This window comes from Polypterus senegalus, chromosome 17 (genome assembly GCF_016835505.1).
Source record: "Polypterus senegalus isolate Bchr_013 chromosome 17, ASM1683550v1, whole genome shotgun sequence".
NCBI lineage: Eukaryota > Metazoa > Chordata > Cladistia > Polypteriformes > Polypteridae > Polypterus > Polypterus senegalus.
In genome coordinates, this window is record NC_053170.1 from 98,321,423 (window position 1) to 98,336,146 (window position 14,724).

At 38.1% G+C, this 14,724-nt stretch overlaps 1 protein-coding gene across 1 annotated transcript in view; it reads right to left on the bottom strand.

Annotated features, from left to right (window-relative positions):
- The window catches only part of dnah9 (dynein, axonemal, heavy chain 9), a 262,350-nt gene that overhangs the window by 87,537 nt on the left and 160,089 nt on the right, over positions 1–14,724 (bottom strand). Inside the window, exons 54-56 of the mRNA XM_039739325.1 lie at positions 11,751–11,986; positions 6,796–6,918; positions 1,521–1,725 (exon numbers count right to left, since the gene is read on the bottom strand). Of these exons, the coding sequence (XP_039595259.1) occupies positions 1,521–1,725; positions 6,796–6,918; positions 11,751–11,986 (564 nt within the window). The remainder of the gene's footprint in view (positions 1–1,520; positions 1,726–6,795; positions 6,919–11,750; positions 11,987–14,724) is intronic.

The window sequence follows — 14,724 nt, forward strand, 5'->3', positions numbered from 1 at the left end:
ATTCCTGAACTCTGTGGATTTCTCACTCTTCTTTGCACCATATGACTTTCTGATATTCTGAACTTTAGACGTGGCAGCAGATGTTCCTATAATAATTTCTACATTTTCATTCAACTACAAGTTTGCCTTTCACACTGGCTAAACTGAATCTAGTTTATTTGTTTTTCCGATCGTCATGTGCTGCTTATTGTGATCCGACTACAGGACAAGCCATGCACACTGTGCAACATGAAAGAAAATATTTTTGCTGATAAAGTTGGCCACATCACCGGGAGACAGTGGTGTTAACTCACAGTACAAGTGAAGGATGTCAGCCTCTAGTCAGCAACTCTCTTGAGATTTTTGCACCACTTTATTTAAATAACTTCAAAAAAAAAAAAAAAAAAGGATTCTTTTCACCATTTTGCCTTTGTGAAGATACTAAGTTAAAAGTAGACACAATGACAAACAGTCCTAAATTATAGCATTAAGATATTCTAAAAAGTCAAAAATCACAACTGTGCAGTCAATAAATTCATAATTAGAGGGTAGCGGTTTTTAATATTGCTTCAGAAACAATGTCAACCCAGGAAATAATTATAAAACATTGCCCTAAAGACACCCAACCCCAATGTTACTGCTGTTTTGAAATACTCACTGCTAATATCAATGAGTAATGCCACCTTCCTTAGCGCACACCCACATCAACATGACTTCTCCTTAATAAGTCACCTCACACATGTACGTTATCAAAATGTAAAGTGAAATGTGTGTTCTCACTGTGTCCAAGGTTTAGAAAAAGCTAAAATAAAGATGGGCTTAGTCACATGTAAAGAAAATTCTGTCAGCACAAATGAGATGTGTCAACAGTCCAACTTGTGGCAGCGCATATGGATAAGGATGAAGTAAGAAGATGACATAATTCTAACTCAGAGTTCACAGCACACAGCAGAGACCATCATCGAGGGGACACGTTCATATATCACTGCATCTGTAAGGCTTCCAGCATTATGGGGGAACCCCCAACAATCTCTTTTCCCTGCTTCCACCCAGCAGAAAGTGTCAAGAGTCTGCAGACCAACACTGCCAGACTGAACAACAGCTTCTACCCACAGGCAGTCAGGCTGCTGAATGCAACGTCACCCTCCGTCCCTGCATATGCACCTTTATCCTAGGCTCTTATCCAATTACTGTTCTGAAGTCCATTTTATATCTTCTGTCAGTCATCACTGATTGCACTTTGTCAATATAATGTCAATTTGTACAGAAGTTGCTCCTTTCTCTACTCTCCTTTATGTAAAATTATTCTCCCCTTGTATTATTACATGGTCATATTTATTAGTTAAATAGTAAATGTCATTTCACACCACTAAATAGGTATGACAATAAAGACTAATTGACTTGACTTGAGAATGCAAATAAAAATTCCAGAGAACAAAAGCTCTGCTAAAAGTTGATTCTCTCAGCCAGGAAGTGCAAGCACCTTAAAAATTCACTCTAACCAAGGAGCACACGGTTTACATTTTGTTAGAAGAACTTGCCTTGAGCTCCTCCAAGTCGGGTCGCTCCATGCTGACAACGGCTGCCAGCAGCTGGTCTTCCAGTCCATCCCTTGTGACAGTGAAGTTGATAAGGGTGCACTGGGCCTGCATCTCAGGCTGGTAATGAGGATTGGCCAGTTTTGTATGCAGAATTAAGCGGAAGTTGACATTGTACTCGCACTCTTTGTCTCCAATCTTAATGTATCTGTCATTAGAAGGAAAAGGTCGAAGTGAGCACTACAGACAGTTTCACAAAGTGATCAGCTGATTTTTATTTCATATTACACTTTTATTGAGAGTAACACATGTATTACATATAAAGAGCTTTAAGAAGTGCTATATTTTTTTAATATCATGTCTCTAACTATATCAACTACTGTTACAAAAGTATTTAAAAACAAACATCACATTTTTATAGACAGCAACCGTCAGAAAAACAAAGGTGAGAAAAGTATAGATAAGTCAGGTCAGGTCAAGTTAGGGAGCATGCACAGGTACAGCACGTTGCTGCACCCACCACACGATGAAACAGCGCGGGATCCTGATTGGAAACCCCCCAGACAGACACACGGTCCAGTCCCATCCTCTGGAAATGACCCTCTATCTGCTGCAGCCAGGCGTTATATGGGCGCCCCCCTCGGCCTGGTCTTGCCACTCGGGTCCTATGAGCCAGATCACCCTCAGGAAATCGCACCACATGGCCCCGTAACTGATGTGCCCCGACAATGCAAGTCATGTGCGTCATTCGGGACTTGGTGAGCAACACAAAGTCAAACCAGCGGTGCCCAAGGACTCACCAAAGAGACACAGATGAAGGAGTTCAGTCTTCATCTCAGGTCTGGATGGATAGTATCGATAAACACTTTAATAATCGCAGCATATGTCCAGTAATTTTATATTCATATATTTTTAGTTTCTCTTTAATAGACAATTTACCTCTTCCTAAGTGACCATATTTTGTCAATTTGTTTCTAAAGTTTTAAAGCTTGAGATTTGTGTACCTTGCAATGGAGTGGAGACTTCTACGGTAAAACATGAGTTATATAGCTGCTGTTTTATGCAAGTTACATAAATACATACATCCTCTAACCCATTCATCCCAGTACTTAGTCACAGGGGTCTGTAGCTTATCCAAGCAACAACAGGTGTAAGGCAGGATCTGGTCTGGACACGGCACCATGCCACTGTAGGAACCAACCCTGGGAAAAGCACTGCTCTTACTGCTGGGCACACTCAGGAAATTTACATTATCAATTAATGTAATCACACATCTTTTGGGACGTAGAAAGCAACCTGCAGCATGCAGAGATAAAGTCACGTGAGTTACTGGGAGACGGCTCAAACAACATTATTAACATTTACAACGCATATATAATACTTGCAAATTCATATCTTGTATATAAACATCTATGTGTGGAAGTGTGTGTGGGCTCCACCTCCGAGGATACGCAAGCGAGGCCAGCATGCTGGTAAAACGAAACCTCTGAAGAAAGTCACTCGCTTAGCCACTAATACACAAGCGATGCAAGCACGATGACAAAACGAAACCTCCTAGGAGAGAGATGCCCCGAGTAGTTCCTTTCAATTGCCTGACATCTCTATTTTTTTATGACAATTTCAATAGTTTCTAGGACCCTGGGCTGTTTACAGCTAGTACGTTTAGCTGTTGCATCCTATGTATACGTATCTATTTAAATTATTTTCTGATATGCATTATTGCCAGCTGTTATAAAGGAAACATGCAAGTAAAAGTTTCACTGTTTTATGTTCACATGACAATAAACTTAACTTGACAATTGCCAAGCAAGGGATTTGGACTTTGGGTGTTGAATTTGTGAGGCAGCAGCACTGATCACAGCACCACCACGTAATATACTGTATTCATTTTAAACAGTATGAAGAATTCTATTGACTGCACTCACTTTATATGGCTTCTTAATTTCATCCAATGCTGTCAATACTAAATTCTGGGCTCCCATAAATCTATTGGCTAGCAAAAGAGGGTACTGAACATGAGGGCCTGTATAGTTTATTACTATACTAGCAAAATACCCGCGCTTCGTAGCGGAGAAGTAGTGTGTTAAAGAAGAAAAAGAAAAGGAAACATTTTGAAAATAACGCAACATGATTGTCAATGTAATTGTTTTGTCACTTTATTACTATATTTACCACTACCATTTTATCTTCACGCTCCCAGTAGGAGGATGAATTCTAAATTAAAAGTTGCAGTCAATAGAAGGAGGTGTTTCTGCCCATTAAACAATTTGTGATTTCAAGAACAAGACCCAAAATATTCAATAAGGGTCTAAGAGTGAGGCTTAGCTTCTGAAAATCCATTAAATCATCACTTCTTTAGGCAGCGATTTGCTGTCTACTTGCTTCATTTTTTTTGGTAGACTATTCAGAGTTAAAGTGGCCACTGATGTTAAGAACTTTGAAAACAACAGTCCATCTTTCAAGCATTTAAGAGTACGCAGTTAGAACTTTTGTTCTCGCAGGTGCTAAGCAGCTCCTTTTCAGAGATGGCCCAAGTTTCCTGCATGAGCTCTGCCAGCATTTTTGCTGCCTCCTGGATGTCTATACACCACACTCCGATCATCTCCTATTAACATTAAGTTCAAAGATAATTTACCCGCATATAAAAGGCAAGCTGTCTTATGGTGGAGACAATCAAACCAGAATACAGTTACAAGATGCGAGAGAAAACTGTAAATAAAAAGGCAGACTTTCCTGACTTTAAACAGGATGCAGTTATTAATGAAATAGTACATCATGAAAAAGTCGCTTTTGGAGTAAAATAAATAAATTTCGTAAGCGCAGAGGACACTGAATAGTTCACATAAATCATAAATGGCTGATTTGTTTCCTGTGCGTCTTCAGATAGTTTGATCTTTCATCAAATTAAATGAAATGAGATTTCAACATGCTGCTCTGATGCCGCTTTTATTTATCATTCAGGTTGCCAAGCTCCAGATTCTAATACACACTGTGCTGCTGGAAGTCAGCTCTGAAGCCAAAGCAGGCGGTGTAAAGGGCACCTGCTAATGATACTACTTGCCCACCGACAAATATTCCTAGATTTTTAATAAATTATCCAATCTTTTCTTTATAACATTTTTCTAAGAGAACATTGTCAAAAGGTACTTTGCAAAGCAAATGAGTATAGAAGACAATAAATCATCCGCTTTTATTTTATACAGACTTAACACAGCAATCACCATCACATGGCACTTTACAAAGCAAATAACAATACAAGAAAATCAATCATCAGCCAGTCATAATTTTAAATAAATTATTTTACTGCAAGTTCTGTCACATAGCACTCCATAAGGTAAACAGTTCTATACCACCATCGGTCTTTATTTTATGCAGTACCCTTAAAAGCAATTGCCATCCCAAGGCACCTTACAAACTAGATAAGAAATCAAGACAATCAATAACTAATTTTAGTTTTATACAGTGCCTTTCACAAAGGGTAGCACATTGGTGCTGCTCGCTCACGGTTTCAGAGTCCTGGATTTGAATCCCATGCTTAGTTGTGATGGATGGATGAGTAGATAGAGATAGATAGATAGATAGATACTGTACTTTATTAATCCCAAGGGGAAATTTACATTGTGAGATTGCTTTCAAGGGAGCACCCTGCCAACGACACGACTGGATAGGACGATGTAAATGAAGGCTACCATTGAAGTTACTGGAACAATTGTCTAATATGATATGGCATTAAGCAGACCCTGAGAAGGACTGGCACTCAATCAAGTGATGGTTCAATCCTACCTAGCACCCAAAATTGCCAAAATATGCCATAGCATAATTGTGATCCTGCAATAGATTAAGCAGGTCTAAGAATATTCTATTTTGTGCCTTTTACAATGAACACCATTAATATGTGCTTCACAAAGAGAAATAAAGACCAACTTTATTTTATATTGAACTTGTCACAGCAAACATTGACACAGACAGTTTAAGAAAATTAAACACAATGATCAGTTTTTGCTTTCTACAGTGCTGCTCATTGTGATATCGCACAGGGCTTCACAAGGCAAACAGGAATAGAAGATTATCAATCTTTATGCTGCACCATCCACAAACAAACACCAAACAAAAATACTCATCCATCATTCCATCATCTGTGCCATCTGTTCAACTCTGTGTCACTGAGGGGCAGTGTCCTGAACAGCTGTAAACTTCCCACTGCATATTATAAACCTAACATTTCTACTCCTAATGTTCTGACTTCAGTTCTCAAAATTGAGACCCTGGCCTAAAGCAAAGTAACGCAGAACAAGGCATTAAAGGAGAATGGGTGACATGAAACAAGGGCAGGTCAGAACCTCCATAAATGAATGGGTGTATAAAAAAACAGTCAAAATGCAAAGAAGAAGGTGGGCTAAAGTCAAGAGGATGTCCCTCTCTCGAAGACATGGTAGCTTCAGGAAGGAATAATAGAGGTGATTGGTATGGACATTTTTACCCATCCATTTCCTTATGGAAAACATTTTCCCAGTTCAAGTTTACAGGGAGCCCCAAATTAACATCATTCTGGACAAAAATATTTAATCACCTTTCAGACGGCCTTGGACTCACAATCCCTCCTAACCCATTAACAGCTGTGTTTGGGGTTCTTCCAGAGGGGCTTAAAGTGGAGAAGGACAAACAAATTGTGATTGCATTCACTACACTCTTGGCACGCAGACTTATTCTGATAAACTGGAAGAACCCAAACTCTCCTCTTTTAAGTCAGTGGGAAACCGATGTGTTATATTATTTAAAATTGGAAAAAATCAAATACTCAGTTAGAGGATCTGTACAGACTTTTTTCAAAACATGGCAGGATCTAATCAGTAATATTTTAAAATAAGTTTATAAAGCACAGAGAATTTATTAATTTAGGTATGTTTACAAGCCGTTTGGCTTGCTCTCTCTCTCAGGGGTGGGGATTGATCTGTTCTTAACTCAATTCTTCTTTTTGTAAAAACTTGATTGCTTTGTATGAATTGTAATAAAATTAATAATAAAAAAAAAAAAAAAGTTTACAGGGAGCCAAAGACTCCAAAGGTAGGAAATTCTGGAGTAGATATCAGGATATGGTTAATCAACAAAACAAGAAAAGATGAATTGAAGGTGGAATCTGCTACAGTAGGGTAGGGCAAAGAAGTAAGGTAGAAGTACGGTAAAGAAATAAAATGAAAAGCAGGAAAATGCCATGTTAAAGAATTGTGTGCCAGTTAAAGCAAACTAAAGAATTGTGACATGAAACAAAGAAGCTGACCTGCCCTTCTTGATTGTTTCTCTCCCCAGGAGTGGTGCCAAAACAGGATCCACGGACTCTTCCAGGTTCTCAATCAGTACCACCTCTCCTGCTGAAAGAGCTCGTTCCAGGGAGTCTAAATAGCTAAATAAACAAACAGGAATTAAGATAAACCTATAAATTACCAGGGAAAAGCGAAAGTATTCATCAGGATCATTTCCAACTTAATGCAATAAAAGTTTAAAAAAAGAACAGTTAACATTAATAGAGCTCTTTTGAAAATACAAATTTGTCAATCCTAGCCAACATTAACTAAGAACAAAAAGAAATGGCCTCATTCTGCACAAGTTTCTAATGCTAATTCTTAGAAGGCACCAAACACAGGATTTTTTTTTTTTTATAAAAGAAATGTGGTCTTTAAAAATTGTTAAGGTTCTTTTCAAGGCAACAGAGACGCTGACACTTTTCCTCATGTTGACAGTACTCTGCCATGATTCCTCCAATGATTACGTGCTGAAAAAATTCTGAGCATCTCATCATGTCCCTGCGTGCATGGCCTTTTTAAACAATGGTCCAGCATCAGAGTGAAGCAGATCTGATATGACCTTTACATCACAAAGCAGATTGCAGATCAAAACATACTTCCCAAAAGCACCCTGAAGAAATAACAAGTTAAAAGGATGGCTCTGCTCAAGAAGGTCTGCTGAAAAAAGAAAGAAAGAAAGAAAGAACAGCCATATCAGAGTACTGAAAAATATACATTTAGGTAGAAAAAAAGGAACATCAACTGCCCTGTCTCAATGATTCTTGGCAGACTTTTTCCATCACAGTAATTTTCAAGACCCCCTCCAATGAACAGGGTAATTTAAAAAACATTTTTTTCCAGATTGTTAGCTATAAGCTGCAGCTGTAGTTTTCTTTTTCACTTTCAAATCAAATACATTTTTGTCCACTTAAACAAACAAAAAAAAAAAAAAAAAAAGTGATCTGAGATAACTATAAAAATACACATGCAACCCAATAAAAAGGATTCGATAAACATCCAGGATGTTAAATTAAACCCTAACATAATGCACTAAATTCCCCAGAGTTTAAAATTCAAAGCAATCTATTACTATTTCTAAAACCCAAGGGTGCTAATGTTCCTTCACAATTCTGAATATATTATTAATGGTATATAGATAACTCTAATTTAAAAGATTCAACAATATAGTTCAATAACGTGTCTTTCTCAACAAAAGTTAAGCAGACATTCCAAACTGATTGTGTTTAATTATGAATGTGTCCACGTAAGCCACTTTTTCCTTCAATTTTTTTTTTTTTTTGTTTTAATTGGTGACAAATTCATCCTGGAAATGCCCAAGCTATTGAACTTGTTTTACATGCACACCGCACAATACTCGCGTCTGGAATCCTTAATAAGGGCTGGCTACCAGTGTAAACAATTCAACGCCAAGCCTCTGAAATCCCTTCACAACGGCCAAGACCAAACTTGTTCTCAGCTTCCCCTATTGCAGTGGTTGAACCTCTGAACACCCTAGCAAAGGCCAGGAGCTTGCACCCATCAGGATCACAGAACACAGCCTGCTCCCCGTTCACTACATTTAAAACATGACTGGCTACCTCAAAAGGCTTACACTAAATGTTCGAACAGCTCCTGATGGGATCACATATATACTTTTGCTCTCAGTTTGCTACTTCTGAAAGAATTTAACTTGACTGAGCCAAGGTCATTATATTACAAAATTTCTTAGCACTTGTAACCCTGGTTAGGATTGCTAGTGCCAGTAAACAACAAGGCAGTTTTAGTGATGTAAAACTGAAATTTTATTTCAATCTAACTTACATTTACTTGTAGAGAAACCAGACATATGTCCAAATGTTAGATAAGATAATGGATCAAAACATACAACCTGAACAGTTCAAATCAGTTACACAGCAAGTTTCTTATCAGGTATAAGGACAGACATGATGATCATTTTCTCTTCTGCTCTTGTGGTGTCTCTTTCTATGCCGGCTGTGATGTCTGACAAAGCTTTTGAAATTCTTTTCCGTTCTAGAGTGCCTTGGCAGCTAATAGCTTTATCAGCCGAAATCGGACAACTGATAATTTCTAATGGTCTTGTTACATGTCAGTGAAGCTACCTTTAGCTAAATATGATAACATGTTGATGGCAGCTTCTCAAGCACCTATTTCTCATCTTCTTGTAAGCATACATACACACACACACTGGTTAGTTAATCTGATCTTAAATGTATACAGTCAAGTAGTATTTACTTTTACGTTTGCATAACTCTCGGCATTCCTTAATCTTGTTTGCATGCATCCCAATATCCTCTCTTTATTATCTTCATTAGGTGTCAATCATGTGCGGCCTTCTGCCCAAAAGGGCACCTGTCTGTTAAACTCCCGTTTAAATACACAAATTAAATTTTTTAAATATTTTATTTTCAATCAATATAGATGTGCAGATATATTATTCCTCCTGGTTTCATGAGTGACAAGCATTATTCTTGATAAACTTCCAAAATAAAATGTGCAATCTAGTTTATGATATGCAATTTTAAGTGATCTGTGCTGTGTGTTCGGCCAAAGCTCATAAAATTCTATACACCTGCACAGACAGGACCAGAATGGATGCTTAGAATTTCTCTCACATATAATGAAAGGAGTATCTTAATGGAAATGTGCAAAACTGGAAAAAAAAAAAAAAGACATTAGGTGTATAGCCTTAATTAGATTTATGCATTTCACTCCAAAAGCAATAAGATAGCTAGACTAACTATTTGTAGCTCTAGCTCTGGTCATTAAACAGGATTTAGAGGTTATTACATAGTCATGTTGCTGCACTGTCTAGAGTTTTGTGGCCACCACTGCCATCCTTCAATCAGATTCTACTAGAGCCAAACTTACATTGTTTAGTAACAACAACATTTATTTATATAGCACATTTTCATACAAACAGTAGCTCAAAGTGCTTTACATAATGAAGAATAGAAAAATAAGAGACAGTAAGAAAATAAAACAAGTCAACATTAATTAACATAGAATAAGAGTAAGGTCCAATGGCCAGGGGGGACAGAAAAAAAAAAAAAAAAAAACTCCAGACGACGGGAGAAAAAAATAAAATCTGCAGGGATTCCAGGCCATGAGACCGCCCAGTCCCCTCTAGTAGGCATATCCTATCAAAATATCATAGTGTGCCCCTTGCTGGCATTACTATAACATTTTCTCAACTTTCTCAATTTACACCTTGTTTCAGGACTTTACAGTTGCACCAATCAACTAAAAATGATGTTTTCAATGAAAAACATGAAATATTCTGTCCTGCAATGCCACAGTGATTTTTCATGTGGTCTCTTCTTGGTGATTCAAGCACAATCGTCAGAGCAGAGTTGCTAGTCTCACTTGGTGATTCGAGTATGATCACTGAAGAGATACAGTCATATGAAAATGTTTGGGAACCCTCTCAGCCCGCATAATAATTGACACTACTTTCAACAAAAAAAAGATAACAGTGGTATGTCTTTCATTTCCTAGGAACATCCGAGCACTGTGGTGTTTTCCGAACAAAGATTTTTAGTGAAGCCGTATTTAGTTGTATGAAATTAAATCAAATGTGAAAAACTGGCTGTGCAAAAATGTGGGTCCCCTTTTAATTTTGCTGATTTGGATGCCTGTCACTGCTCAATACGGATTACTTGCAACACCAAATTGGTTGGATAAGCTTGTTAACCCTTTAACTTCATAGACAGGTGTGTCCAATCACGAGAAAAGGTATTTAAGGTGGTCAATTGTAAGTAGTGCTTCCTTCCCTTTGACTCTCCACTGAAGAGTGACAGACAGCATGGGATCCTCACAGCAACTCTCCAAAGATCTGAATACAAAGATTGTTCAGTCTCCTGGTTTAGGGGAGGGCTAAAAAAAGCCATCTCAGAGGTTTAAACTGTCAGTTTCAACTGTAAGGAATGGAATCAGCAATGACCCAAAACACAGTTGGAAATCAGAGGGAGAAGTACAATGTTCTGGAATGGCCGTCACAGTCCCCTGACTTAAATATCATCGATAAACTATAGGATGATTTGAAGCAGGATGTCCATGCTCAGCAGCCATCAAATTTAATTGAACTGGAGAGATTTTATATGGAAGAATGGTCAAAAATACCTCCATCCAGAATCCAGGCATTCAAAGGCAATAGGAGGACAGCGTCTAGAGGCTGTTATATTTGTAAAAGAAGGCTCAACTAAGCATTGATGTCATAGCTCTATTGGGGGGCTCAAATTTATGCACCTGTCTAATTTTGTTAGGATGCATATTGCATATTTTCTGTTAATTCAATAAACTTCATGTCACTGCTGAAATACTACGGTGTCCATAAGGCATGTCATATACTAAAAGGAAGTTGCTACTTTGAAAGCTCAGAAAATGAAAAACAAAAATCCCAAGAATTAAGAGGGATTCTCAAACTTTTTCATATAACTGTATAAACAAAACCAACATGCGACCCAAGGGTGTCAAACTCACAACACACTGGAAACACTGCAAAATGTACAAGTGCTACCCCCATATACGCTCGTATTTGGTGCTACAGCCCCTAAGACAGTATAACTCATAGTGGGTGTTTATCTATAGATCATCTACGATGAGTTACCTCAAATTTCGAGGTCAATGTGTGCATGGAGGAGTGTGGCAACATGGTGAATACAAGAAAGAATTTTACAATAGCCTGTACATATGACAATAATATCCCTATGAACCCATCAGGCTTATGCAACTCTTTGCTATCAAAATGAAGTCAAGCAATTTTTCAAAGACCAAACTTCAAGTGCTCTTTATTTGTGCAGCAGGTCTGCTCTGCAGGTGTGGTTTTCTTGTACCTTTTGAGGCTCAAATATTTTACTCTTAGCGAGCAGAAAGAGTCATGCCAATGGCTAATTTACTTTGAATTAAAAATGAATTGCCCAAAATTTGTTACCCTCTTTGACCAATTCGAATTACTCGGAGGTCCTCGCCATATTTCGTTTTGATCCATTTAATGCCCTGCAACTGAGGGTCAACCATCAAAGGCCAGCGCTCGCAGTTAGTGAGGATGGTTGCATTTTCAGTTGACATCCGATCTGCTGGAAGTCCCTCATTTTGCCAGCCTGCAATGTCAGCATCATCTGTTAGCATGGATAACGGGTCTAACTCAGGAGTTACTGGGATTGGAACCTGAAAGAGAAGACCAATGTTACAGCCAGAGGAAAGATGGCAGGTCCCTGTTGCAGCCAATTTCAAAGCCTTTTCAAAAAGTGTTTCTGCCCGCTGATCCATTCTATGAGCACGGAAATATTCTGCAGACATATTACAGTGTATTAGCTAGAAGGTGGAAAACGTCCAAGTTCTACATTTCTCAAGAGCATTTACAGCATTTTACTAAAACACAGTGAAAAGATACTTCTATGCCTTTACTGTTATGACATTTGAAAACAAGCTCTGCTTTATACTTTTCTGAGAAAAATTCAAAAGTCCAATGTACAGCACATCAGTATTTAACTATTTAGTGAAATCTCCTTTTCTTACTCACTATTAACCAGGATGCACAAAAACAGCATTTACAAGCATGTGTGTGATAATTGGTCAGAAAGGATATTCTGGCACTTTGGTTTGACATTCAATTGAATCAATAAGCAAATGGGCTTCTACGGTTTGAGGCAGTGAGGCTAGCCATGATTGAGTGCACATGAACAATAAAAAGCAGGGCTTTTCCTGTTTCAATTAATATAATCTCCCTTCTGATCCAATGCCAATTATTCCCTCTGACAGCAAAGAGCTGCTTTCATTTAGCTCCTTGCAACTGCATTCATGACACTGTAGAATGCCTTTGATGGAGAAGGTGGCCAACTGGCATTGGTCTTCAAAACTTCCACTTTTCATGTAATCCAGGACAGTGGACCACAAAAGGTTTATTTTCACCAGTAAGGCTGTTAATTGGAGCACTTGTTTGCTCCCATGGATTGTAAACTGGATACATCAAGCTTCTTATTGTATGATTTTGTTATGTTTTACCATTGACAGTTGAGAACATGTGTGCAAAAATTGTAATGTTTAATACCTTTACTGCCATACTGTATATTATAGCTGTAAATTTGTACAACTGCTCTGAACCTGTAGGCCAGTGAAGAGTGTTATACAAGAATACATCAGGCTTAACTGGACTTCATCTTTACCATTATATAAACATCACAATCCACCTCAACAGCCCCCAAAAAGACGGACAATAAAATGTAAAGAGGACTGTTGCTGGGAGTGGCCTGCCAAGAGAATGTTTGTCCTTAAATAGATGAGGTTTAAGAAAACAACAACAATTTTCATTCATCACTTCCTCGGTTCTACCTACAGGTACTTACAAGTTCACATCAACAAAGTTTAATTTAACAATTTTAACCACAAGGGCACTGTGAAATATAGCCATTGTCTGGTGATGTTCAAGGTTTGTCACCTCAGAGCGTAGCTGCTAAGTAGCCACTGTGCCCATATACTGTACGCAATTACAGCCGAGGTTTCAATTTTACAATCTAGTGAGAGCTGTGTCAGTCCAGAATAAACTTGAATGTGCTTAAAATTAAAGCAAAAGCGACAAATGTAAGCTTTTCAGAGTGGTCATTCATTTTCAGAGGTGTACAGTAATTTCCTTCTATAATGGACTGGCAGGTTGTCCTGCTATGGTTTCTGTCTTACACCAAATGATGACGGTGTAAGAAAAAATGGTGCGACGCAGTTGCTTAACCTTTTACCAATTTAATCCCTAGAATGGGGGAGAGGTCTGCAGCAAACACCTGACATCATTTCCATCTAATCATCACAAGCCCCACCTCTTTTGAAACATCTGCCAATGGTAAGTCAGCGTTCACTCATAGAGCACTGGCTTATAAATCCTGTTATATTGAAATTGCTGTTTCTACTGTGTTTAAATTGACCTTAGACATTAAAAAGGGCATCCTTCAGGACTTCAACTCTTGTTTATTTGTCTTTTGTTTACTACATATTTATTTCCTTCTGTCCTTTTGCTTTATTAAATAAGTAGGAAGAATGAGGGTATGGTTATATGTATGAATATGGACTTGAGTCTCTGTTGTAATTCGTTGCTCTTGTTGTGTAAGATCATTATGATGCCAGTATGACCAGACTTGGTCTCGAGGAGCTGTATTTTAAGTTCAAGTCCAATGTCCTCTGTACACAGTACAATAAGATATTCACTGGCGCGTCTTCCCCCAGGCTACTGACGGTAGGCCAATATACACAATACGCACTAATGATACAACACATTATGTTAAACACAGGGTGCAGGTCAGAGATGTGAGCAGCAGCTTTGATTTCTTGATTGAATTATTGTGCAACTTTATTTCTGTGTTTTAGAGAATGTGACAGCATGGAACTGTAGCTCTCTTGTACACTACAGTGCACATTTATAATTTTGATGAGGTCTGTATTTATTCTGTTTAGGCTTGCACTTACTAGCTAAAACACAGCGGACTTGTGACAAGTAGTCACCGATATGTGTGACAGGTAATAATTATGATTCACACCTGCATCTGTTCATCAGAAATTTGTTGTTTTATAGGGACCTGTAAGAAAGAATCAGTTTTACTGAACATGAGCCAAAAAAACAGATATTAACAGAAACGTTCGTAAAAATTTGTTGGATAAAGAAAAAAAAAAAACCACACTAGACAGGAAGTCCAGTAAAATTATGGCCGTTATTTATAAAAGGAGCAGCTTTGAAAATGTGTAGCCACTATGGCCCTTTTGAACTGTCTGACCACCAGTCATCAAGCATTTGACTGCAAAGCTGATGTTAATTATACTGTAAAGAACCAACTGACACTACTAAACAAGGTAAACGCTTCGCTGCAAAGCCCTGCTATTTTAGTTAATGAATGCAACTGATTCTCAAGATTTTAAATTCC